The sequence below is a fragment of the Cherax quadricarinatus genome, chromosome 56, assembly GCF_038502225.1.
Source record: "Cherax quadricarinatus isolate ZL_2023a chromosome 56, ASM3850222v1, whole genome shotgun sequence".
NCBI classification, from domain to species: domain Eukaryota; kingdom Metazoa; phylum Arthropoda; class Malacostraca; order Decapoda; family Parastacidae; genus Cherax; species Cherax quadricarinatus.
Window position 1 is genome coordinate 28,527,716 of NC_091347.1, and position 23,709 is coordinate 28,551,424.

At 40.8% G+C, this 23,709-nt stretch overlaps 1 protein-coding gene across 3 annotated transcripts in view; it reads left to right on the plus strand.

Annotated features, from left to right (window-relative positions):
* Window positions 1-22,928, plus strand: part of LOC128700721 (uncharacterized) — a 66,085-nt gene extending 43,157 nt beyond the window's left edge. For 2 of the 3 annotated variants that reach the window (XM_070097265.1, XM_070097267.1), the window contains 11 exons: window positions 1,379-1,545; window positions 2,170-2,290; window positions 2,823-2,951; window positions 3,498-3,629; window positions 4,233-4,388; window positions 11,188-11,415; window positions 11,699-11,821; window positions 12,717-12,827; window positions 13,432-13,605; window positions 13,988-14,227; window positions 14,834-22,928. In XM_070097265.1, the coding sequence (XP_069953366.1) occupies window positions 1,379-1,545; window positions 2,170-2,290; window positions 2,823-2,951; window positions 3,498-3,629; window positions 4,233-4,388; window positions 11,188-11,415; window positions 11,699-11,821; window positions 12,717-12,827; window positions 13,432-13,605; window positions 13,988-14,227; window positions 14,834-20,041 (6,789 nt within the window). In that variant the 3' untranslated portion in view covers window positions 20,042-22,928. The remainder of the gene's footprint in view (window positions 1-1,378; window positions 1,546-2,169; window positions 2,291-2,822; window positions 2,952-3,497; window positions 3,630-4,232; window positions 4,389-11,187; window positions 11,416-11,698; window positions 11,822-12,716; window positions 12,828-13,431; window positions 13,606-13,987; window positions 14,228-14,833) is intronic. The other variant, XM_070097266.1, reaches the window with a different exon arrangement.
* The last annotated feature ends 781 nt before the right edge of the window (window positions 22,929-23,709 follow it).

Consider the following 23,709-nt stretch of genomic DNA (forward strand, 5'->3'; position numbering starts at 1 on the left):
TGGTTTCCTCCACTGCAGCTTTCCTTTCATCAGTTTCACTGGCTGATGTACTTGGGCTCAGTGGCCTGTCATTTTCCCTTCTCGGCTTTCCTTGGGCTCTGTTGTTGTCTGTTAGGGCCTCCACATAAAGCTTAGCTCTTTCATTTACTACAGTCTCCTCTGATAGAGCTTCTCCATGCAGTTGTGGTCCTTCTTTCCCTACTGTCCCCTTATTTGTGGCTGAGGTAGCAGTCTCTGTTGTCAATCCCAAAATGTTCTTTAGTTCTTTAGGCTGTTTCAGATTTTTCAGTTCCTCTTCTAAACTCTGTATCCTAGCCTCTGCTGCTTTGACATGTGTGTGTGTGTGTGTGTGTGTGTGTGTGTGTCTGTGTGTGTGTGTGTCTGTGTGTGTGTGTGTGTCTGTGTGTGTGTGTCTGTGTGTGTGTGTCTGTGTGTGTCTGTGTGTGTGTCTGTGTGTGTTCTGTGTGTGTGTGTCTGTGTGTGTCTGTGTGTGTGTGTCTGTGTGTGTGTGTGTGTGTGTGTGTGTGTGTGTGTGTGTGTGTGTGTGTGTGTGTGTGTGTGTGTGTGTGTGTGTGTGTCTGTGTGTGTGTGTCTGTGTGTGTCTGTGTGTGTGTGTGTGTGTGTGTGTGTGTGTGTGTGTGTGTGTGTGTGTGTGTGTGTGTGTGTGTGTGTGTGTGTGTGTGTGTGTGTGTCTGTGTGTGTGTGTCTGTGTGTGTGTGTCTGTGTGTCTGTGTGTGTGTCTGTGTGTGTGTGTGTGTGTGTGTGTGTGTGTGTGTGTGTGTGTGTGAATGTGTGTGTGTCTGTGTGTGTGTGTGTGTGTGTGTGTGTGTGTGTGTGTGTCTGTGTGCATCTTGCTCAGTGTTGTATCCTAGACCCGTAGGGGTCATTCAACACATGGGGTACGAAAAGAAATTACGTTTGATTCTAGGGAGCGGAGGGGGGACTCTTAATTCCTTGGATCAAGAGAATTTGTACGACCACTGAAGGCTCACACAACTATCTATAACATATTTATTTTGGAGTTATATGTGAAATACTATTAACATATGTGTAATAGGTAGACCACAGGGTATATACCAAGGCAGATGTGTGCATCTGTCAGTGCACATGAGCAGACAGTACAGTAACCTTTCTTATAATAATAATAAGATCCTCTATTTAGCGCATTTTTTTCGTAAAGGCGGGAAAGCCTAAGTGATGTTCAGTTCTCGATGCACTTGTTCAAACACATTCACGGAAAACTGCGCTAAATAGAGGAGCTTAATTGAGAAGGATTGAAGCCTCCTCGAAGAGTAATGAAAAATGCGTCATGTAGCTTTTAATGACCCTAATTGGAGGTGTGTGTTAAAGCCCAATTAACCGACCAGTCCACTCACAGGTGGGTCAGCAGGTGATGCCAGTGGTGGAGTCCGGGGACTGCGATACGCTGGTGCAATGGCTGGACTGGGGACTGAGTCCAGACATAAAGGGTAACCTCCACTGGTCGGCCCTGCACCACGCCTCTGCTAGGGGACACCTCAACATCGTCTCCATTCTGCTCGAGAGGCAAGATAAATAATAATTGATGATGACTGGGCATGCTAATAATGATGATAGTTATTATTATTGCTATTATTATTATTATTTAATAATAATAATAATACTGAAGACTGACATTAACGATCATTATGTCAATTTCTCCACTCATATTAATTGGCTAGTGTTAATTACCATCTTAATTAGCCTCCATCAGTCTTTTCTGGGTCAGTAATCATCTAAAATCACTCTTGCGTTCCTAGACTCTGCTCTTAGTTGGTAAATATTAGATCAGTCTACCTGCTCTAATAGACTGTATTGAAATATAAAATATGTCGACAGAGTAGACACATGTGTTTCAAGTTGAATAACAATTAAGTTAGTCTAGTTGTTGTAACTGCATGTGATGAAGCTCTACAGTGAGCGAAACGTTGTCCTGATTCCTGATAAAAGCTTGCTCACTTGTATGCTCCTTTTGCTGTTCAAAACTTAGCAGTGCATAAGTGATTTTTGAGGAGGGGGAAAGGTTGGGGTTGGGAAGGACCTGCCTAGCATGGGCTAGACGCTCTGCTGCAGTGTCCTTATCCATATTGTGGCCAGGGTGTGTTGTACATACTGACTGAGGTGGCGTTGTTATTGGTGGTATTCCTGCAGGGGAGCCAACGTCAACGCTGAGGACAGTAACCGTACCACGCCCCTGCACACCGCAGCTTTCCACGGCCACCTGCGCATCGCAGAGCTTCTTATCGACGCTGGCGCCAACCTCAACGCTTCGGTGGGTATCCCTTCCCCTGCGCTCCAGGCCAGTAGGCCTGTTGCAGTGTTCCTCTGTTCTTATCTCTATGTAACTCTGATTGACTTGCCTGTCTCATCCAAATCTCTCTTTCTCTGACCTAACTTAATCAGTCTTATCTACCCTAACCAATAAGTAAGAAAAAATTACTTGTATTCAATAAAACAGGATTCTTTGTAGAATAATATTTTTTGTGTAATAATGGTGCTTAAATATTGTCTGACTTATATCAGATTTCAATACGTTGGATAATCAGTAAGAATAAATGTTTGTAACTGATGACTGAACAGCACAATCACCAGTGATTGTGCTGTGCCCTGGGGAGGGTACAGTGTATGGTACCCTTGTAATGTACCCTGAGGGGTACGTACCTCATAGCTACACTCAGTGAGTGTAGTGTACCCTTGTAATGTACTCTGGGAGGGTACAGTGACTGTAAGGTACCTTGTAGTGTACCCAGGGGAGGGTAGGTACCTCGTAGCTACAGTCAGTGACTGTAGTGTACCTCTGGCAGGATCAGCGAGGCAACACCCCGTTACACTCTGCTATAGAAGGATGTCATCCAGGCGTGATCAACCTCATGCTGGACCGGGGCTGCGACACATCCATACCTAACAAGGAGGGCCAGATCTTCACCCACCTGGTTAGTAACGTCACCCACCTGGTTAGTAACGTCATCTACCTGGTTAATAATGTCCCCCACCTCGTTTCTAACGTCACCTACCTGCTGAATAGCGTCACCCACCTGGTTAATAATGTCACCCACCTGGTTAATAATGTCACCCACCTGGTTAATAATGTCACCCACCTGGTTAATAATGCCACCTACCTACTTCATAATTTATGATTTATTTTAAGATACAATCTCCATAATAGATCCCGAGATATGGGAGAAGTATGGGGGAATATATTAGGAGGTATACTGCTAGAAGACACAGTAACACCTGTTTGGAGAGACAGTAACACCTATTAGGAGACACAGTAACGCCTACTAGGAGACATAGTGACACCTGCTAGGAGAGACAGTAACGCCTACTAGGAGACAGTAACGCCTGCTAGGAGAGACAGTAACGCCTACTAGCAGACAGTAACACCTGCTAGGAAAGACAGTAACGCCTACTAGGAGACACAGTAACACCTACCAAGAGACACCTGCAGGAGGAGTCACCACTGTTATCGTCTCCACCAGGTCAATGAGTTCCTGGTGACGGCAGTACATGCCGTCAACGTGGGTCACGTGGCCAGCCTCCTGAAGGGACACGCTGACCCTGACTCCCGCGACTCCTTCGGCTTCCCCGTCCTCTGCCACGCCGCCTTCAAGGTCAGTCCCATGGGTAAGGTCACAACCCTGCTCTAGAAACACTAACATTGGTGGTAAGGCCAATGCTACTCGCTGGTAGCGCTAACATCACCGTGATTTCAGCATCCTTCTCTTAAGCTCGTACTATTTTATTCAAGAAGATTCGTACCTCGCGAGCCCTGTTGTATTTGTCCTCAAAACTGTGTATAGTGTCTGGTACTAAAGCCTGACCCATAAGGCTTTTTCACCCCTGTGGTAAGACTATCTTTACCCTTAGGAAATGCCCAAGGTTTTCTTCCTGCTGGAGGGAAACCTTTGACGCTGTCGTTGCCATTGAATCCACAGTGGAGTCTTCCAGCTCTGGGTGACACATTTATTTAACTCTTGTAAAAAAACTAATTATCTTGTGTAATGGAATATGACAGGGGAAACCTATGCTGTGTGATGGAATATGACAGGGGAAACCTATGCTGTGTGATGGAATATGACAGGGGAAACCTATGCTGTGTGATGGAATATGACAGGGAAACATAGCTAGCTTTTCCCCACTATGTAACTAACCTATAGAGTAGCAGCACACTACTGATATGTAAACTGTTTTTAATAAGAGAAACCTTGATGTAGGGCGACGTGCTGATCGCCGACGCGCTGCTGGAGGCTGGTGCGAACCCCAACCTGGCAGACGCAGGGGGTAAAACCCCCCTGCACCACGCCGCTTACTGGGGACACCTCTTTGTGCTCAAGGCCTTACTGGATAAGGGCGCCTCCGTTAATGTCCAGGTCAGTGGTGGTCATCTTAATGCCCAAGTTATATTCACTCTCTTTAAAATCAGATTTAAGGTACGTAATTTTAAAAGTTATTATCGTTGACAGTTTTTTAAAGACATGCCGTTGTTAACAGTATACATAATAAGTATGATAAACATTATCTTACTGTTCAAAATTGGGAAATGGGCTTCCTCTGTTACCGCAGTCGACGGATCTATGTATGTTGTGGAAAATTGCATTTATCTGAATGTAACTAATTATGTACATAACAGGAAATGATAACAAAGATAATTATTATTTATCAATGTTACATAGACAAGTAAGAATTTGGGACACCTAGGTCGCAAAAAATGTCCCCCTTCGATACCTACCACTGTCATAACCTCAAGTTGCTCTAGACCTATTAATTAAATGAAATATACATACACCAGGAATACTGGTAAATATATAAATTTGTGGACTGTATATTAAAAATAATAAATGGTTATATATATACACAATTACATAACAGAAGGAAAATATATCTTAATATCACTCACCAATTTGACTGGAGATTAATGTGTATCATACTCAGAAAACCTCACTCTAACTAAATCTATGAAAATAATGCTGGCCAGAATTACACACAAATCTAGAGACCTTATCTGAGGTTCTTGGAGCTGTCTTGTCCAGTCGTCTGATATCTCAAGTTATGCAGGAATGCACATCCACCTATTTCACCTCCTATTTGAGAGGTGTCAACACAATTTTAACCTCTAGAGCACAAAAAATTCTTCCCATTACACCAACATTTGTACAAAATTCAAAACCAAGATGGCGAGTCTCTTGCGCATGTGCAGAGCCTCCCTGTCGGCTCCATTCTCTTCTTTTAAAAATACACTTTAAATCAAGTTTATTTACACAGCATAATATTAGGAAATTATTTTCCACACTGCGGCCAGGCGGAGGTCGTTGCTAAACGACTCAAATTGCTGATTTGGCAACGGTGGAGGACCTGGGTACATATAGGATCTGGCATCCACATGGCGACATATTACACAAGATTTAATCACCCTTTTTACACTTTGCCGTCCTTGTGGAATCCAGAAAGTTTCCCTAATACAATTTAAGGTATCTTGTACCCCACCATGCATTACATTTTTATGGGCATTTAGCACAATTAAATCTGTTAGATGATGAGTTTTGGGCAGTAAGATAGGGTGTTTAGCATAATTACTCAATTCAGCATTTTGTAACCTACCTCTGCACCTAATTACATTTTTCTCTAAATACAGCCCCAATTTCTCTATTATGGAACCTTTCACAATTTTTCTTTCCATTATCAATTTAATCTCATTTCCATAGATTTCCTCCTGTACCCTCTTTATCCAATATTCAAGAGGATGTGAAAACTTATATGATATATTCATCTTGTTTAAAAATTTAAACACCAACTTAGTTACATTGATTAGTTTGGGTAAAGAAGAATACCTATTTATATCAATGACTATGGGAGGACAAAGTATTGGAGCGGTGGTCACAGTAATTTCAACAGGAGCAATATATGCCTTTTGTACAGGCCAATTAGCTTTATTTACCAACCAGCTCGGTCCTTTAAACCATGATACAGCATTTACAAATTTAGCATAAGGTAAACCTCGAGACAAGAAATCAGCTGGATTCTCCTCACCAGGTATATGATTAAATGTTAACACATGCTGACCCAAACTATTATACTTCTCTTGCATTTGATTAATTTCAGCAACTCTGTTTTGTATGTACACAATTTTATTGTTTCCATTACGAATCCATTGTAAGGATACCTCATTATCAGACCAAATTACAGTGTCGCTAATATTTATCTCCTGCAACTTATTTCTTATATAATTAGCTAATTTGACACCTACATAAATGGCTGTTAATTCCAACTGAGGTAAGGTACGTGATTTAAATGGAGACATTTTAGCCTTAGACATAACAAGAGAAATAACACTATTACATTGAAGATAAGCAACTGCTCCATATGCCAATTTTGAAGCATCACAAAAAATGTGGAGTACATTTTTCCCATTTGGATTGGCCACCTGGCGTGGGAACTCCAACATTGGATTTTTTTCATAATCACCAATTAATTCATCCCACCTGTTAATGAATTCCTCAGGTAGAATTTCATCCCAAGCACATTTAAGTTTCCATGCTTACTGAATTAATAATTTCCCTCTTATAGTAAGGGGTGATTCTAAACCTAGTGGATCAAAACATTTGGAAACTTCAGCAAGCAAAACTCTCTTAGTTAATTTATTGGGCATACTATAATTATTAGGTTTTAACATTAACAAATCTCTCTCAGTATCCCAAGTTAAACCCAATACATTACTACATTTTGGCACTTCATCTCCAGGGTAATCTTTACTTATTTTGTCCTTCAATTTGGACGAATTACTATTCCATTCTCTCAGAGGCATATTTGCACTTTGCATTATTTTATTAGCCTCTCCATAAGTCATTAACAGTTCCTCATCAGTTGACGTCACACCCAGGAAATTGTCCACATAAAATTGTTTGCTCATTACTTTACTCAATGGACTTCCCGTACATTTAAGGTGTGCATTTATCGTCGCTTGAAGTAGGAATGGACTGGATGTAGCACCAAATAATACGCTCCTAAAGCGAAAGGTTTTCAGAGGGCTAAGTGGGTCACTAGGATTCTCAAGCCATAAGAAGCGGGTACAATCCCGATCAGCCTCTTGTAAACCCACTCTTAGGAAAGCTTTACTTATGTCAGCCGTAAAGGCATAGTGCTTCACTCTGAAATTTAATAAGATATCTCCTAATTTTTCCGTCAACGACGGACCTGTCATCAAACAGTCATTTAAACTAGGTACATTTTTGTTACTCCTGGCACTGCAATTAAACACAATCCTCAAAGGAGTGGTCTTAGAATCCTTCTTCACTCCGTGATGGGGCAAATAGTGACCATAAATTTTGGCTTGCTCAGGAGGTACCTCTTCTATAAATTTATGAATTAACTGCTCAGCAATTACATCATTATAGGCAGTTAACAATTCTGGTGTCTTACTCAGTTCGCGGAGCTGAGCCTTTAACTGTCCATATGCCATTCTGTAATTAGTGGGCAATTCTGGATGGTTCAGTCTCCACGGAAGTCGTACCCAGTATTGTCCAGATTCAAATTTTACATCTCTCAGGTACTGCTCCTGAGTAAAAGAATCGCCTGGACTTTCTTCATTTACATTTATTCCAATGCTGTCTAATTCCCACAATTTATGCACTGGCTCAACACCATCCTCTATGGAAGAATTATACTGGGATACGATTTTATGAATAAGACACACAGTTATGGTATTTGTAGTTTCCTCTAGTCATGAATTATTATTACGAGGAATCCTACCATACATTACATGGCCTCCTGCAGTCTTCAAAAGGGTGACACCACATTTCTTTACCATACCCTTTACAAAGGAGGCATAATAGTCACTACCTATCAAAATATTTATTGGGCCTACAGAATCATCACTTACACCAGAAGGTGCTAAATTTACATAATGTGAGAGTATTTCTGTAGCTTTACTAAGCCCTACTGTAGATATTTTCTCTGGAAATCTATCTACAATTACTGCATTAACACGTTTTTTCTCGTTGCCCAACCTGACAGTTACATAAACAGTGTCATACAATTGAGCTCTTTTATCTGAGAGAAAACCAGATAATTTTAAAGTTGTGGGATCTCCCATCTGTACTTTCATACCATCAAGACATTTACGTTTTATGAAAGTACGCTGGGATCCCTGGTCCAATAATGCATTTACACTTTTAGATTTATGCCTTTTATCATCAATTTTTACCTGTAACACAGGTAAGGCTACTTCAGCAAAACCATCATTATTAATATTAGCAGCAATTTTTACATTGGCCACTGTTGTGTCAGGATTGTCAACATTATCATTATTATCAACATTATCATATAGACCTTTACACATGACTATATGGTGTCTTCCTTTGTGACATTGATAACAGAAGTTTAATTTGGCATAACAATCCTTTACATTGTGATTACCCAAACATCTGATACATCTGTCAAGTTCCTCCAATCTTTCAACTTTATCATTCCATGAATTGTATGCATTGCAATTCTTAGATAAATGAGTACCCTTGCAGAAAAGACAATCTCTCTTTTCTCTGACTGGTTTCTTATTAACTGGGCTACTCTTAGGAGGGTACTTATTCTTCTTACCTAGTAGAGAATCATTATTTCTGATTCTTGCTACTTGATATGCACCTATGCAATTCTTTTTATGAAATGAATTTTGATTATTACCATTGGGATAATTTCTCCCTTTGTGAAACTTGACAGATACCTCTGAGTTATTATGTGTTGCATCTTTAAAATGAGTTAGTTGGCTGGTCTGCAACTGCACAATTAATTCTTGTAGACCTAGTCTTATTTCCTCCAGACCAAAATAACCCTTGTGATATTTATTCGAGAGCCATTCAAGTGTTTTACAGCTTAATTTATTCTGTACTATGGCACTCAATAACCAGTCTGATTCCTTCAGATTATATTTATTACTTAAAGTTTTGAGAGTGCTCTCCAGTTTAACTCTAAACTGCTGAAAACCTTTGTAAGTGTGATCTGGAGATTTTAAATTAACAATGATATTCACTAGATCCAACTTACTTTGTTCTATATTACCATAAGTGACCTTCAACAAGTCAACTGCTTCCTTGTAAGAGTCATTTTCATTGGGAAAGGCTTGTATGAGTATGTGAGCATCTCCTCTTACCTGTCCTTTGAGGTAAAATAATTTAGTTACACAGGCTAGGTCACTCCTGTCATGCACAGCTGCTTTAAAAATTGACCAAAATTCCTCCCAATTTTCTCCAGGATTAAACACAGGTAAACAAAATTCTGGGAGTTTTGGCAAAGACATATTATTTGTTGGAGCAGACTGATTAACTGCCTGGTTTACACATTTTAATTTATTCAAGGCCTGACTTTTACAAGAAAGAATCTTTTCCTCTAATTCATAATACTGATCTACTTCAGTCTCATCTACACAGTTTACTAACAAATCTCCTTCATATTTGTTGTAATATAATTTGTATGAATCATACCTATTACCTAAAGCATCTAAATACAATTTTAAATCATCAGTATTCACAGTTTCTTGATTCATTAATTCCAAGCACTTATTATATGCCTTGGTTACATGAACTTTCCTAGCCTGTAGTGATGCTTTCTTTGCTCTATATTCCATATGTTTGTCTTTTACATCAATTTCCTCATTTTCAGCCATGATGCAATGTATTAAATTCAACCCAATCAATAACACTGACACAACCTACCTTTGAATAAATCCCAACTACTCGAGCTCAGCAATTACATGTAAAAAATTGTAATATAAATTTTAAATGTACATTAATACAAACTTGGCTCATCAAAATTAATATTATACAAATTAATAAATCCTTGCCAGAATTTGGCATAGCAAAATTATTATACACAATATAATCTTTAGACACACTTTTCTTATCAATTACACATACACTGATATAAATCTTGGCTAGAATTGTCTTATCAAATTAATATTATACAAATACATTAATATAAATCCTAGCCACTTTGGCTTTGCAAAATTAATATACACATTAATATAATTAGCTACACTTGGCTTATCAATTACACATACACTTATACACATTAATATAATCTTTAGCCACACTTGGCTTAGCTTATCAAAATTAATATTGTAATTATTATTATCCACTACATATTAAGTAAATTTGTGAACTTAACATCCACCTCCTTCTGTCATTTCTCATATAATTATTAAGTAATTAACTAATAAATGACTTCACTAATTACCTCCGGTTCAAGAAGGACCAACGGGCAAATTAAATATGGAAAATTGCATTTATCTGAATGTAACTAATTATGTACATAACAGTAAATGATAAAGATAATTATTATTTATCAATGTTACATAGACAAGTAGGAATTTGGGACACCTAGGTCGCAAAAAATGTCCCCCTTCGATACCTACCACTGTCATATCCACAAGTTGCTCTGGACCTATTAATTAAATGAAATATACATACACCAGGAATACTGGTAAATATATAAATTTGTGGACTGTATATTAAAAATAATAAATGGTTATATATATACACAATTACATAACAGAAGGAAAATATATCTTAATATCACTCACCAATTTGACTGGAGATTAATGTGTATCATACTCAGAAAACCTCACTCTAACTAAATCTATGAAAATAATGCTGGCCAGAATTACACACAAATCTAGAGAGCTTATCTGAGGTTCCTGGAGCTGTCTTGTCCAGTCGTCTGATATCTCAAGTTATGCAGGAATGTACATCCACCAATTTCGCCTCCTATTTGAGAGGTGTCAACACAATTTTAACCTCTAGAGCACAAAAAATTCTTCCCATTACACCAACGTTTGTATAAAAAATTAAAAACCAAGATGGCGAGTCTCTTGCGCATGTGCAGAGCCTCCCTGTCGGCTCCATTCTCTTCTTTTAAAAATACACTTTTAATCAAGTTTATTTACACAGCATAACATTGGGAAATTATTTTCCACATATGTCAGCGTCCCCCTCCCCACGTCCAGATGCGACGTAGTCAAAGTATCCGAAGTTTAGATACGATGACTCTTATTTTACCCTCAGTTTCTAACCACTTTCCACCTGGAAAGTGTCTGGAGAAGCCCGTTAAGTTCCCACCAGTACCTGTCTGTTAATAATTCCCTACTTCCACTACCTATTATTATTCCAAGTGCTCCTCCGTCAGGACAAGAATGGGTGTACGCCGCTACACGAGGCGGCGAGGGAGGGCGTGGAGGACGCCATCACTATTCTGACTGGTCGAGGAGCCAAGCTTGACGCCACTGACGAGGAAGGCAACACTCCCCTACACGCCGCCGCCAGGTGGGGCCAAACCACCGCCGTCGAGCTGCTCATAGAGAAAGGCGCTTCCGATGTGATCAAAAACAAGAGCGGTCTTCTCTACTCAGATCTGGTGAGGCTACTTTCTTAGTGCATTAATTTGGAGAAATGCTTAACCTGCAAACGGCATTTTGGTCCTTCCTGCATCATTATCAGTTGTTCTAGTTGTGGTATTGTAAGGGCCTGACTCTGACCTTCTAAGGCACTAAAAAAATTCGAAATCGTAATAGGTAAAGAAGGGCAAATTTTTTTGAGGTCCTCCATATCGTGAAGTCATAAACTGTAGGTTAATTAACCTTTGTGTAAGTCTAGCAGAGTATTGCGATTTTTATGTTTAAAAAAAAAAAATGTTGCAGGCTTTGATCCGTGCTGTGCGCACAGAGGAGCGGAGTCAAGTGATGGCCGGCCTGGCCTGGGGTGGTGACCCTAACAGTAGGGATGCTCGACGTCAGACACTCCTACACCACGCTGTCTATAAGGTGGGCTATGTGTTGTTGTTCTTAGTTTACATGAGAGGATATAAACTCTAACAAGGGCCTATGTTGTCATAAGATGACTCGCTCAGTGGTACCAGGACGTTCTCTTAGACGGACAGAGATAGATGCAGAGACGGGTAGACAGGGCGTTAGATACAGTGGATACATTCATTAACGACTACGTTGCTTATAAAAGGTTGAAATAAAGGTTAGTTAAGGCACTTCTGGGACTACTTTAGTTAAGTTTAGGTGTGGTAGGACGCGGAGAGTACTTGTAGTATGTGAGGACATGTGAAGGTGGACTGTAGTCGAATTCTGTCGCCTACACTGGGAGCCAAGTTCATAGCACGCGCATCCTCTGGCTTACAATACTCCTTGTGTGATGAGTCTCGTGATGATGGTTTAGTTGTCAGAAATCAAGACAAGAGTCTCTTGACTCAGATTTTCGTTAAATGACGACCCGTAGTTGGTTCAATAGCTGGCTTACTGTTGATAGGCTCTACGCTCTTATTAAAACACCTTGATCACTTCCCAGTAGTGCTCTAAAGATGATAACCTCTCAGTATTCTGACTATGTGAAAACAGTTTTTCTTATATGGACAGTTAAGCACAGATTAGGTAGCGTTTTTATCTTGTCATTGACAAAAATCAAGAAATTGTAGCATAAAATCACACCATAATACATACAGTTTGGACTAGGTTTTAGAACGTGAAATGAAAACTAGCCAGATTCATTACATAATTTTCTTGGAATTCCATAGAGATTAGCAAACTTATACATTTTTAGAAACTTTAGAAACCACTGAATATAAAAATCAGTTACCAATTAATATTTTAATTTCAAAGCGGATAATTTGAAACTATGAAATAAACATGTTGGACGTGTGTGATGGCGCAGGGAGCCCAGGAAATCTGTGTGTTGCTGCTGGAGTGTGGCGCTGATGTCAACGCTGTCGACGCTCATGGCAGAACACCTCTCCTTCTGGCTGCCTACCGTGGCAATCATCAGGTGAGTCTTTCTTCGGTCCCTTCCTGCCTTCCATTCTTCCTTTATTTCCCTTCTCTCATCCTTCCTCCCTACCTTTCCCTCCATCGTGTGCCTGTTACTTGTACCGCCTGAGCGGCAAGTTTATCGTGCACCCCATGATCATCCTGTGAACTGTAGCGCAAAAAAAGTAGGATTACAGAGGTCACAACTGGTCCTTATCGAACCCCACCTGGCATAGTTACATCACGAAAAATCTATCACAGTCAGTTTACACATATTACAATTTCTTCATATAAGTAATGAAAACAATACAATAGGGAGTTACAATCTCAAAAACATTTAAGTATCTTATTACCACTAAAACATTTGTTATTATAAGGGTCGCAGCCGCTGACGCAAAATATATATAGACACAGCTTCAAGATTCCAATGTTTTATTCTCGGCAACTGAGTATTGAAGATTCTCACTGTATGTTGACGACTCTGTGTGTTGAAGACTCTCACTGTGTGTTGAAGATTCTCACTTGTGTTGAAGACTCTCACTCTTAAGGATCCTCATTGTTGAAGACGCTCATCATGTGTCGCATGCTCTGTGTATGTTGATGCTTCACTCTTCTGGTTGCAGATCATGCAGCTGTTGCTGGACGAGGGTTCTGACATCAACGCCCAGGACTGGACGGGTCAGACACCGCTACACTGGGCGGCCAGTGAGGGCAGTGTGGACACCGTCCATCTCCTGCTGGAGCGGGGCGCTGTTACCTCCGTCAGGAACAAGGATGGACTTCTCTACACTGACCTGGTGAGGCTCATTTCATCCCTGGTGGAGGCCTGTGTATGGAATTTTGTCTCTGCCACTAAACCAACTAATCCCATTCACTTTTTTTCGATGGTTTCATTTTTTCAGAAACACGGATGGGTTCGTTTATCAAAGGTGTAGCAGAGTTCATTCATGAAAGGTCTCTCGCTGAATGATTTGTACGGTTTTCCTGATTCATGTCATTATAATACTGTAATTCTTATAATTTAAACAATGTTAACTTGTGTGATGTGGGTCACTCGGTGCAACTGGCATGGGTCACAGTACAAGAAGTGATACAGGCTCGATCCACTGTCCGCTAAACGCGGTTTGGTCTGTTACTAGTCAGGCTGTTGGTAATGGCCCCGTGTGTGTATGTTCACAGCTGCTGAAGCATCTGTACCTGGCGGTGCGCCACAACGACGCAGACAAGGTGGTGGGTCTGGTGCGTGCAGGTGCTGACCAGTTCGCTGAGGTGGAAGGCACAGGTCTCAACCCTCGTGAAGAGGCCAAGAGACAGGGCCTCTATGACATCCTCCGCCAGATGGCAGCTCTCGCAAAGAAGGAGCCTCAGCATGAAGACGACAAAATCCTAGCTCTCGAGGATGTCTATAGGCTGTTTGAAGTAAGTAGCACCAGGAGGTGGAGGTCGCTTCATTAATAACTAAGAACGAATAAATAAATCTCTTGTGTTTTGCGTTTCGTCGTGTAAATAACCCTCAGAAAGCTAAACTAATTAGCATATTTGTCCTGGGCCTTTTGAGTGTTATTTTTACAAGCATATTTGGGCGATATTTTTACAATTATTTTATATTTTTTTCTCTGCTGGCCTTTTTTTTATTTACATTTTTTATGGAGCCTCATTTATGTATTTGGTCAAAATGTGTGCTTGCTAGTACCATCTTTCCGTACTTTTACAACATTCTCTGTTTAGGATAAATCTCGCTTTCTAGAACTTTTATCATTTTGAAATTTACTATTGTTTCCTATTTGTTAGCTTTTCCTGACAAAAAATTACGAAATAACCTGCAAAAAATGTTTTAAGTCCTTCGTTTGGCCTTGGCTAACCATCAGGGCTTTTAAACTTCTCCCAGTCAAACTTACAAGGTGCCCCTAGACTGCTAGAGGCAACAATAACAAGACAGTACTATCACACTAGGACTTGCCCGTCTTGTTATGTCTAGCTCACTATCTGAGGCTCTAGTTTCTCAATGCATGTGTACTAATTTAGGACGGATATATCACTGAGGACGCCGACCGCAGCTCCTCCGCTTGTGGGCGGAGTGAGACGGAGGAGGACGAGGAAGAAGACCAAGAGGAAGACGAGGATGCCTATTGGAAAATGTCCAATGCCTACGAGGTACTCACTGTCGAAGAGGCATTTAAAGATGAAGATGATTGGCTGGAGGCATGGATGGAAAAGCCGAAGGTGATCTCCGCCAAGGAGCTCTTCGAGGAAGATCAAGCCGCCTTCTGGGAGACTTGGGAGGAGAAACCCAAAGTTATATCTGCAAAAGAGTTATTTAAGGAAGATACCAATTGGTGGGAAGACGATGACGAAGAGAACCATGATAGACGGGGTGAAGACGAAGACAAACCGAAATACATTTCAGCTAAAGAGTTCTTCAGAGACGATGAGTGCTGGTGGAGGGACGCCTTGGAGGACTTGCAAGAATCACAAGTTTCGGATGAAGAACTATTTGCAGGTGGAGAAGAGAAGAAGCCAAAGATAATGACAGCCAAAGATTTTTTCAAAGATGAAGAGAAGCCATGGTGGGAGACAGAAGAAGAGGAGCACAAAAAAGTTATCTCAGCCAAAGAATTCTTCAAAGATGATGAGAAGCCATGGTGGGAGACTGAAGAATTCATTCAACAAGAAAAGCCAAGTGGTTTTCTAAGTGGACTAAAAAAAAGCTCGGATTTTGCACACTTTTCTAACAGCCACTTTGTGGGCAGTGAAGAAGAGAGTGAAATCCTTGAAGGCAGAGAGGAAGAGGAACAAGAGGAAGAGAAGGAAGATAAATATAGTGCATCGGAATCGTCTGATGACGAAACGGAATTGTCGAGCAGAACGGACGACTTCGAGGATGCCAACGACAGCTTGCTCAGTGATAGTAGCACCATGTACAGTGCCAGTGAAGGCGAGAGACTACCAGCTAGCGTGGTCTTTAGAGACACTCCCTGGTGGGAGACTGACGACCAACAAGATGAAAACAGCCCAAAAGCATCAGAGTCAAACGCGATGGACGCCTCGCAAGAAAAGCTCTGGCTGGACGACCTGAGTGAAGCAAGTGAAGCGACAGAAACATTAGATATGGACACGAGTGAGATCAGTGAGGTAGCAACGGCAACAGAGTTCTACCGGCGGGCTTCAGAGAGCTCACAGCTTGAAGTGGTATCTAGCATCTGCGTTGAGAGTAAGCGAAGCGACGTAGACAGAATGAGAATTGAAATTGATACCGATCAAGACACTATTGCGACAGACAGAGAGAGTGAATCAGAAAAGAGAGAAAATGACGAGGATAGTAATGGGGAGGAGGAGGAGGAGGAGAAAGAGGCAACAGATGAAAAAGAAAATGATAGAAAGAAAAACGTTTCATACGAAGAGGATGACAAAGGAATAGTTGAAGATTACAATAGTGAAAGTGAGGCACTGAAGAGTGAGGATGAAATAGAAGATATATCGGATGAAGAACTCGTTGAAGAAGATGAGAATGAATATGATTCAGATGAAGAGGGAAATGAACGCAATCCCTCGGGAACAATGAATTCAGCAGTAAGTGCTGAACTCCCTGATATTAAGAGGGACGGCAATTCAGCTGTTCAGGAAAACATTAGAAAAAATATTACACCTTTAGTAGAGATAGAAATGTACGATAAAGACAACGACACCTTGAACTCTAGACCTGGTGACGGAAAAGAGAAAAATGAAGAATCTGTGGGAATTCTGAGCCCAACTTTTGATTTGCTTGCGGACTCGGTGAGTAAAGCAGACAGTTTAGAGAAGGATGGCACTAACCTAGACGTAGGCACAACTAATACTGACTCTTTGTTAGATCGAAACCAGTTATCAGTTGACGCTTACTATATGGAGGGAAATCTCCAAAAGTCAGATTCGCAGACTAGTGGATATGAGTCGAGTTTGTCCTTGTCTGAAAGCAGAACTAGCCATCTTACCGCAACCTGTAATGTTAGAGTAGATAGCGAGTGTGGTGAAAGTAGTTCGGAAAAGCAAAGCGAAATTGAAAGCAACGAAAACTCTAAGCAAGAAATGATAACGGTGGAAAATGTTTCACCTGAGGGAAAAGATAGATACGAACCAGTGACCGAAGTAAGGACAGACACAGCAGAGAATGACAGAACTCATGTTGACGACGTTGACGAACCACGAAATGTTTTACCTGAGAGAGAAGACACTTGTAACCCAGTGACTAAAACAATGACAGAGGCAGGGAAGGACGATGCAATTTGTGTTGACAAACTACAACATGTTTTACCCGAAACAGAAGACGGTTATGAACCAATGACTGAAGTCAGGAACAAGGCAGTGGAGGACGATGCAACTCGTGTTAATAAAGCCGACAACCCAGATAACATTGCAGAAATAAATGAAGAAGATGCAGAAGAAATCAATCGAACACAAGTTAAACCAGAAGATGTAAAGCGGGTTGTGATTCAAATGAAACTTTGTACAGACGACATGATGAAAAATGTGAATGAGGTCAAAGAAGAAAACGAACCAAAAACATATAACAAGGTTTCTGAGGGAGAAAGAAAAGATAGTGAGATGGAAAACAGGATTCACAAAAATGACACTTACGTGAAACCTGTAAAACTCCAACCATCAGTAGGCGTGACATTAACCCAAAGTTATACAGCTTCTGTTAAAGAAAGTCTTGGCGACAAAATAGCAGTAAATAAAATGGATGCATGTTTGGCTAAAGTGGACGCCAGTCTGGCCTGGGTGGACGCCCGATTGACAAAGGACTCCAGCAGCAGGATGCAACAGGGTGAAAATAAAAAAGCAGAAGACGTGAGGACATACGCGGCTGTTCTGGCACAGGGAGCCAGAACAACTCCAAAGTACTGCGGGGCGGCCAAGACAACAAAGCCCCACGGAAGGAGTGAGGATTCTGCTGTACGTGCTAAAACCAAAAGCGAAGACAAGGACTCTGTGTTCTTGATGAAAGTTCACGTACATGTTCCAGAGGAGAGTAGCGAGGTGTGGCCTGCTGAAGAGGGAGCTGCTGCTAGCCAGGACGGGACCAGTTTACACAATATTGCTCCTGCAAACGGCAAGTTAACCGGAGGCACTTTTCTTGGGGTAGTAAACAATGGGAGCTCTGATTCAAAGAAGAGCTCTAAGTATATTTCTAGATTATCGGAAGGCATTGATTTGGAAGATAAGGATTTGAACACCTGTAGCATAAAACCAACAGAGCAAATATTGACCGCTAAACCAAATATAGAGACTGAATCAGTGGCTGAAGAACGTTCCATAAAAGAAAGTGATGTAACTACCAGTAAGGAAATTGCCGAGGACATCCAACCCAAAACAAAAGAAAGATATACTCATAGTAGAAAAGAAATTTATTCTAGAAGAGTTTTAGAGGAAAAAACAGGCAACGGTAACATAAAAACATTGAAACGAGGGGATGTTAATGATGATATGTGCAAACTACAAGACACGTTACTCAACAAAGTGGGGCCCAGCAACAACAGAAACGAAGATATGTGTAGCACCCACGTTGATGTTACTTCACAACAAGATCAACGCAGTAAGGAAAATGAAGATACCTGTGGTACTCACGTTACTGCGTCACAAGATCACCTTAGCAAGGAAAATGAAGATACTTCTGGTACTCAGGTTGATACTGCGTCACAACAAGATCAACACAGCATAGAAAATGTAGATGTTTGTAGTACCCACATCGATACTACATCACAGCAATATCAACGCAGCAGGGAAAATGAAGATACTTGCTGTACTCACGTTACTACTTCACAACGAAATGAATGCAACAAGGAAAATGAAGATACTGTTAGTACTAATGTTGATACTGCTTCACAAGATCAAAACAGCAGTAATATGCCTGTGAATTCTGCTTCACAGGAAGATCATAGCTTAGCTGATGAAAGGGAGAGTAATCATAGAGTTAACGATAATGGGAAAACGGATGCGAACCTCACGAACGAGAAAGAAAAGGAGCTGTCTCGCGAAAGCTCCGTTGAACGATCATCAGCACCTAGCGCGAGTGAGGCTAAGCTTCTGTCGTCTCAAAAGACCCTTTGGAGATGTAGCACCTACGAAGCCATGAGCCTCAGTGACTATGATAATCTTGCATTCTTGATCAGTAAATCGGCCAGCTCCCCGGCTTGTTGGCCCACCATGACGACACATAAACTCTCCCTAAGCATAGAATCTCTAGACAAGGCCACAGATGAGGTCTCATCAAAAGCAACTACGGGCCAGAAGCATCACCTCCTAGAAGAAACTTTGTTCAACAGTACTGCTGGGAAGAAACGTGAGCCCTCTGAAGAAACTTCGGCCAAGAGTACTACAGGACAGAAACTTGGCTCCCCAGAAGATACCTCGTCTAAAGGTGGTACTAGACATAAACATGGCCCCTCAGAAGAGCCCTCGTCCAGAAGTACTCAACAGTACGCGGGGCACTCAGTGGAGACGTCGGTTAAAGGCGCCGGTGGTCAGAATTATGACTCTACCTCTGAAGAACCATGGAACCAATTCTCTAAGTCAAACACTATGAAGGAAACTCGCCCAGATCTAATGAATACTAGTAGCAGTAGATGTCACATAGATGGATACGCAAACGAGCGTAAAGACTATGTAGAGGAAGTCAGTAGCAGTAGGTGTCGCGTCCATAAAGCCAGTACCAACTCCCACGACCTTGGCGAGAGTCAGACAGAGACGTCTAGTTACAGAGACAATATTATTAATGAAATTCCACAAACATCTGTTGCATGCGAAGCTTCTTCCATGTCACCGCCCGCGCCAGTAGAAACACAAGCATGCCCTAACCATAGTGAGACTAGCACCGCTCAACACCCGTTCCTTGTTCCTCCAAGGAGAAGGGAACGAAAACTGCAATATCAAACAGTAGATGACAAAGATGATGGACATAGACCAGACAGCAAATCTAATGAACTAAAATCGCCTACTAACACCGCTTTGTTGTATGACTCAGATGAAAAAGAGGCCGGTAAAATAGCGGCAGCCTCGCAGGTAGCGCCTGAAGCACGCCACGTTTCTGCTATAACAAGCAAGGAGTTCAAACGGGAGAAAGACAAGACCAAAGAGGTAAGCATCGAGTGGAGCGGCTTCTTCTCGCTTACTTCTGCCATATTGCTTCTGCAAAATCTTGCTTTCATATATTTCATTCTCATTCCTTTAATAAAACTAATTGCTTCATTTTTATAGTCTAGAGAACAGATGCTTATAACTTTATGAAAATGAAGAGAAATTTCACGTAATGCACGCACAACAATGGTGTTTTTTACTGTGAAATATGTAGATCAAGTTTTGGGGGTAGAGATGAAGCGGGTATTTGATATTCTTTGCAGTTGGGCGTGATGGCAGGCAAGTCAGACCCCGTCAGAAAGTCCTCGTCCTGCCGCATAAGTTGATCCTCAGCAAATAACTTCATCAACGTTTACAAAATCCACTGAACAAAATATAATTGTCGCCACGTTCTTGATGCCGTCATGGCAGCGCATTCACAGAGATGTAAATTGGCTGCAAGTGGCAATGCGAAAAAATGACTTCGCTTGTGTAAATTACCCACCAGAAGATCAATATTGTATTAGGCTTTATCGGTTGCCACTCGTATGACAGCCTATGCTACCAATCGAACTAAACAAAAAAAAAAGATACGTCTGCCCCCAAAATTTGAATTATATTTTTAACTGAGGCTGAAATAATAGTTTTAGTATGCTAACACTATAAACAATGATCAAGTCCAGCAGAACAAATTACGACTGTTTGTGGAATACCATAAAACTCATCACGAACAAGAACAACTGTTGTTATTTAAAAAAAATGATCAATACATTTTAAATAACTCACAGAAACGTCCATTCCATCATTAGAGTGTTCCCCTCCTCCTCCTCCTTCTCCTCTCATGCCTTCCCGGACGCTGAGTGATGCTGTCTGTCGTCTGAAGTCTGACGCTCTGCTTCCTTGGTGGCCACAGTGAAAAGTTCCTCCATGTCTCTTCCTTGACACATGGACTTGCTTACCCCTCCAGGGATGAAGTGATGCAATTTCACGTAATACAAAAATGAAAGATCACTATTTTTAACGTCCCAGGGGATGTGAAAACTGTTCCTGAACATTGGTAGGAAAGTTTTCCTGGTAATGGAACATAGCTGGCTGACCATGGAGTGAATACAGTTTCCGAGCTTTGCTGCTTTGGGTTATTTTGACCTGATCGCCATTATGCTGACCACAGAGGTTATTTTGACCTGACCGCTCTTTTGATGGCCATTTGCAGCACTTATTGTTTATTTGCCATTTATTTTACTCCCGTTTATATTCGTTTATTTTGATTTTTTGGAAGTTTTATATTAGAAACTGGAGACATTTCATTCATCATTTCTCTTGTATCAGGAGTAACGTGTTGAATGGAATTATATACGAATATATGCGCACAATGATGCACCCCAGCTCAGAATGCTTAATACTTCCAATAATTACATATGCCCACCCAAGACTAGTCACATGCATGCTAATTGGCCCTTGTAAGATTAGGAGGGGAGATGTACCACAATTAAGTTGAACGGTGTTGTATCACAGCCTAGTAGAATGGTGTATTACCACAAAGCAGATGGTACAGTACCATAATCTAGTTACTAGACTATGGTACCGTACCATATGGTATCGTAGATCGTGCTGTAGAAGTAGGTACACTAGTTTCATGATGTCATCACCAGATAAAGCATGTATCACAACTGGGAAGACTGTGTTATCACAACCAGGAAGTGTCCTGTCAGTCAGTATACATAGTGCATCCTACCGAGTATTAGTGTATTTAGAAATACATATTTGATCTTACTAGTGTTAACAAGTAGCAAGTAGTCCACTCTGTGGAGGATAGTGGTACATTCTCTCTTCAGTATTTTCACTCTTAAAAAATGAAAAATTACCTGGAGTTTACCTAGGTTAGAATAGCGTTGTTTGACGAATAAACTAAATTGATTTTATTTAGACATAAGTGCCTATGGACTCAAAAAAATGAATGAGGAAATTATATCTGTTGTAGATTAGTGTTATGTTACAAATAAAAATTATAATGACTTTTTTAAGGTTTTTAAATACTTATGTTAAATTAATATTAAATGACGGCTAAATTATATTAACATTTTAGACTCACAGGAGAAGTATTTTGTTTAAAGTATATGTTAATGTAAATGACTGTAACAGTTCATGAAATGTTTCTTCACTTCACCTCGTGAATGTATGTGCATGAATGTATTGTAGTTCAGTTTTTACCCACTGTAATGTACAGCTCAGTGTTCTCTTGCGTAAATGTCACTTTTTTACGCTTAATGTTAGATACGTATCTTGCCATATGGTGCGTATGAGTCTTGTTCCCACGCTGTGTACACCTCTGTGCTGCTCACATTTAAGGGTCTTGTGTTCCCACGCTGTGTACACCTCTGTGCTCATATTAAAAGTCTTGTGTTCCCACGCTGTGTACACCTCTGTGCTCATATTAAAAGTCTTGTGTTCCCACGCTGTGTACACCTCTGTGCTGCTCATATTAAGGGTCTTGTGTTCCCACGCTGTGTACACCTTTGTGCTTCTCACATTTTAAGGGTCTCGTGTTCTCCACATTGTGTACCGGTGTGTTTATATTTCACACACTGCAGTGCTTTCCACGGTATACAGTTACGTGTGTGTTACATTCGTGTACAAGACTGGAATGTCAGCTATCCATGTACCCTCAACTCCATCCTGATCCAGTCACCTTTCCAATTCAATCCCAGAGTATCGACAGGTGCAAGATGTTCCTACCCACCCTTCCCCAACCCCAGGGTAGAGTTTGTAGAAATACGGATGTATATATTTATAACTTTCCATTGTATGACTTAGAAATACATTTATGCGAGTCTGTAGCCTACTGAAATATTTTCTCTGGCCACACAGAGGCTTTGATCTGGCTGTACTTCAGGCAGCTGTACGTATTGTGTAATAAATGCTGTCTTAGAAGCTGTAGTCTCCTCAGTGGGTGATATAAGACCGGTTTGTGATATGTAAAACAGTTTCCAACCCCATGTCTTGTATGAAATAAACTGTATGTAGATGCTACGCACAGTTTCTCTCACCCCTTAAGTAGATAGGCAATGAAAATTAAGTCTATCGGGTCACTGACTCTAGATACAGGCGCATCCCAGTACCTGTGTGAGCTGCGGTACTGGTGACGACAACTTGGATAAGTGGTAAGTGTGCAGATATATGCTGGATCATTCAATGTGTTATTTCTATTGTGACCTGTGACGGTCATGGCATAATCAAGACACGTGTCGGGTCTTTGTCTTGACGAAGACTATAACGAGTATTATATAACACGGACGGCCATGTTGCTAACAAACATTATGAAGCACTAAATGCCATTTACCTGCATAAATATATCGTGGCGAGAAGACTGTTGCAGAGGAATCTTTCCCTCATCCTTCAAGGGATGTCCGTCGGCGCCACTGAGAGGTCTCTTGATCCAAGGTATTGGTTCCACTATTTTCCTTAGATCGAACCTGAATGCTTCCATTTCTCCAGGTGCTGTACGATTCATATAGATTTAGCGCTCCCCATGAATGCAATAATAATAATAATAATAATAATAATAATAATAATAATAATAATTTCTTCGTATATATAGGACTAATATTCAGGAAAGAAACGTCTGCTTAAATTTCAGATTCCCAAGACGGATTAGCAATTGAAACGACTCTTCAATATACAAGTTAGATCAAGGTTGTGGCAAACAAAATCTTCGACATCCAATTTCTTTATTATAAACATTTCAGGTGTAACATTTTCTGAATCTAAATTTACAATAAAAGTAAAAGGGCTGCCGAAATTCAGATTTA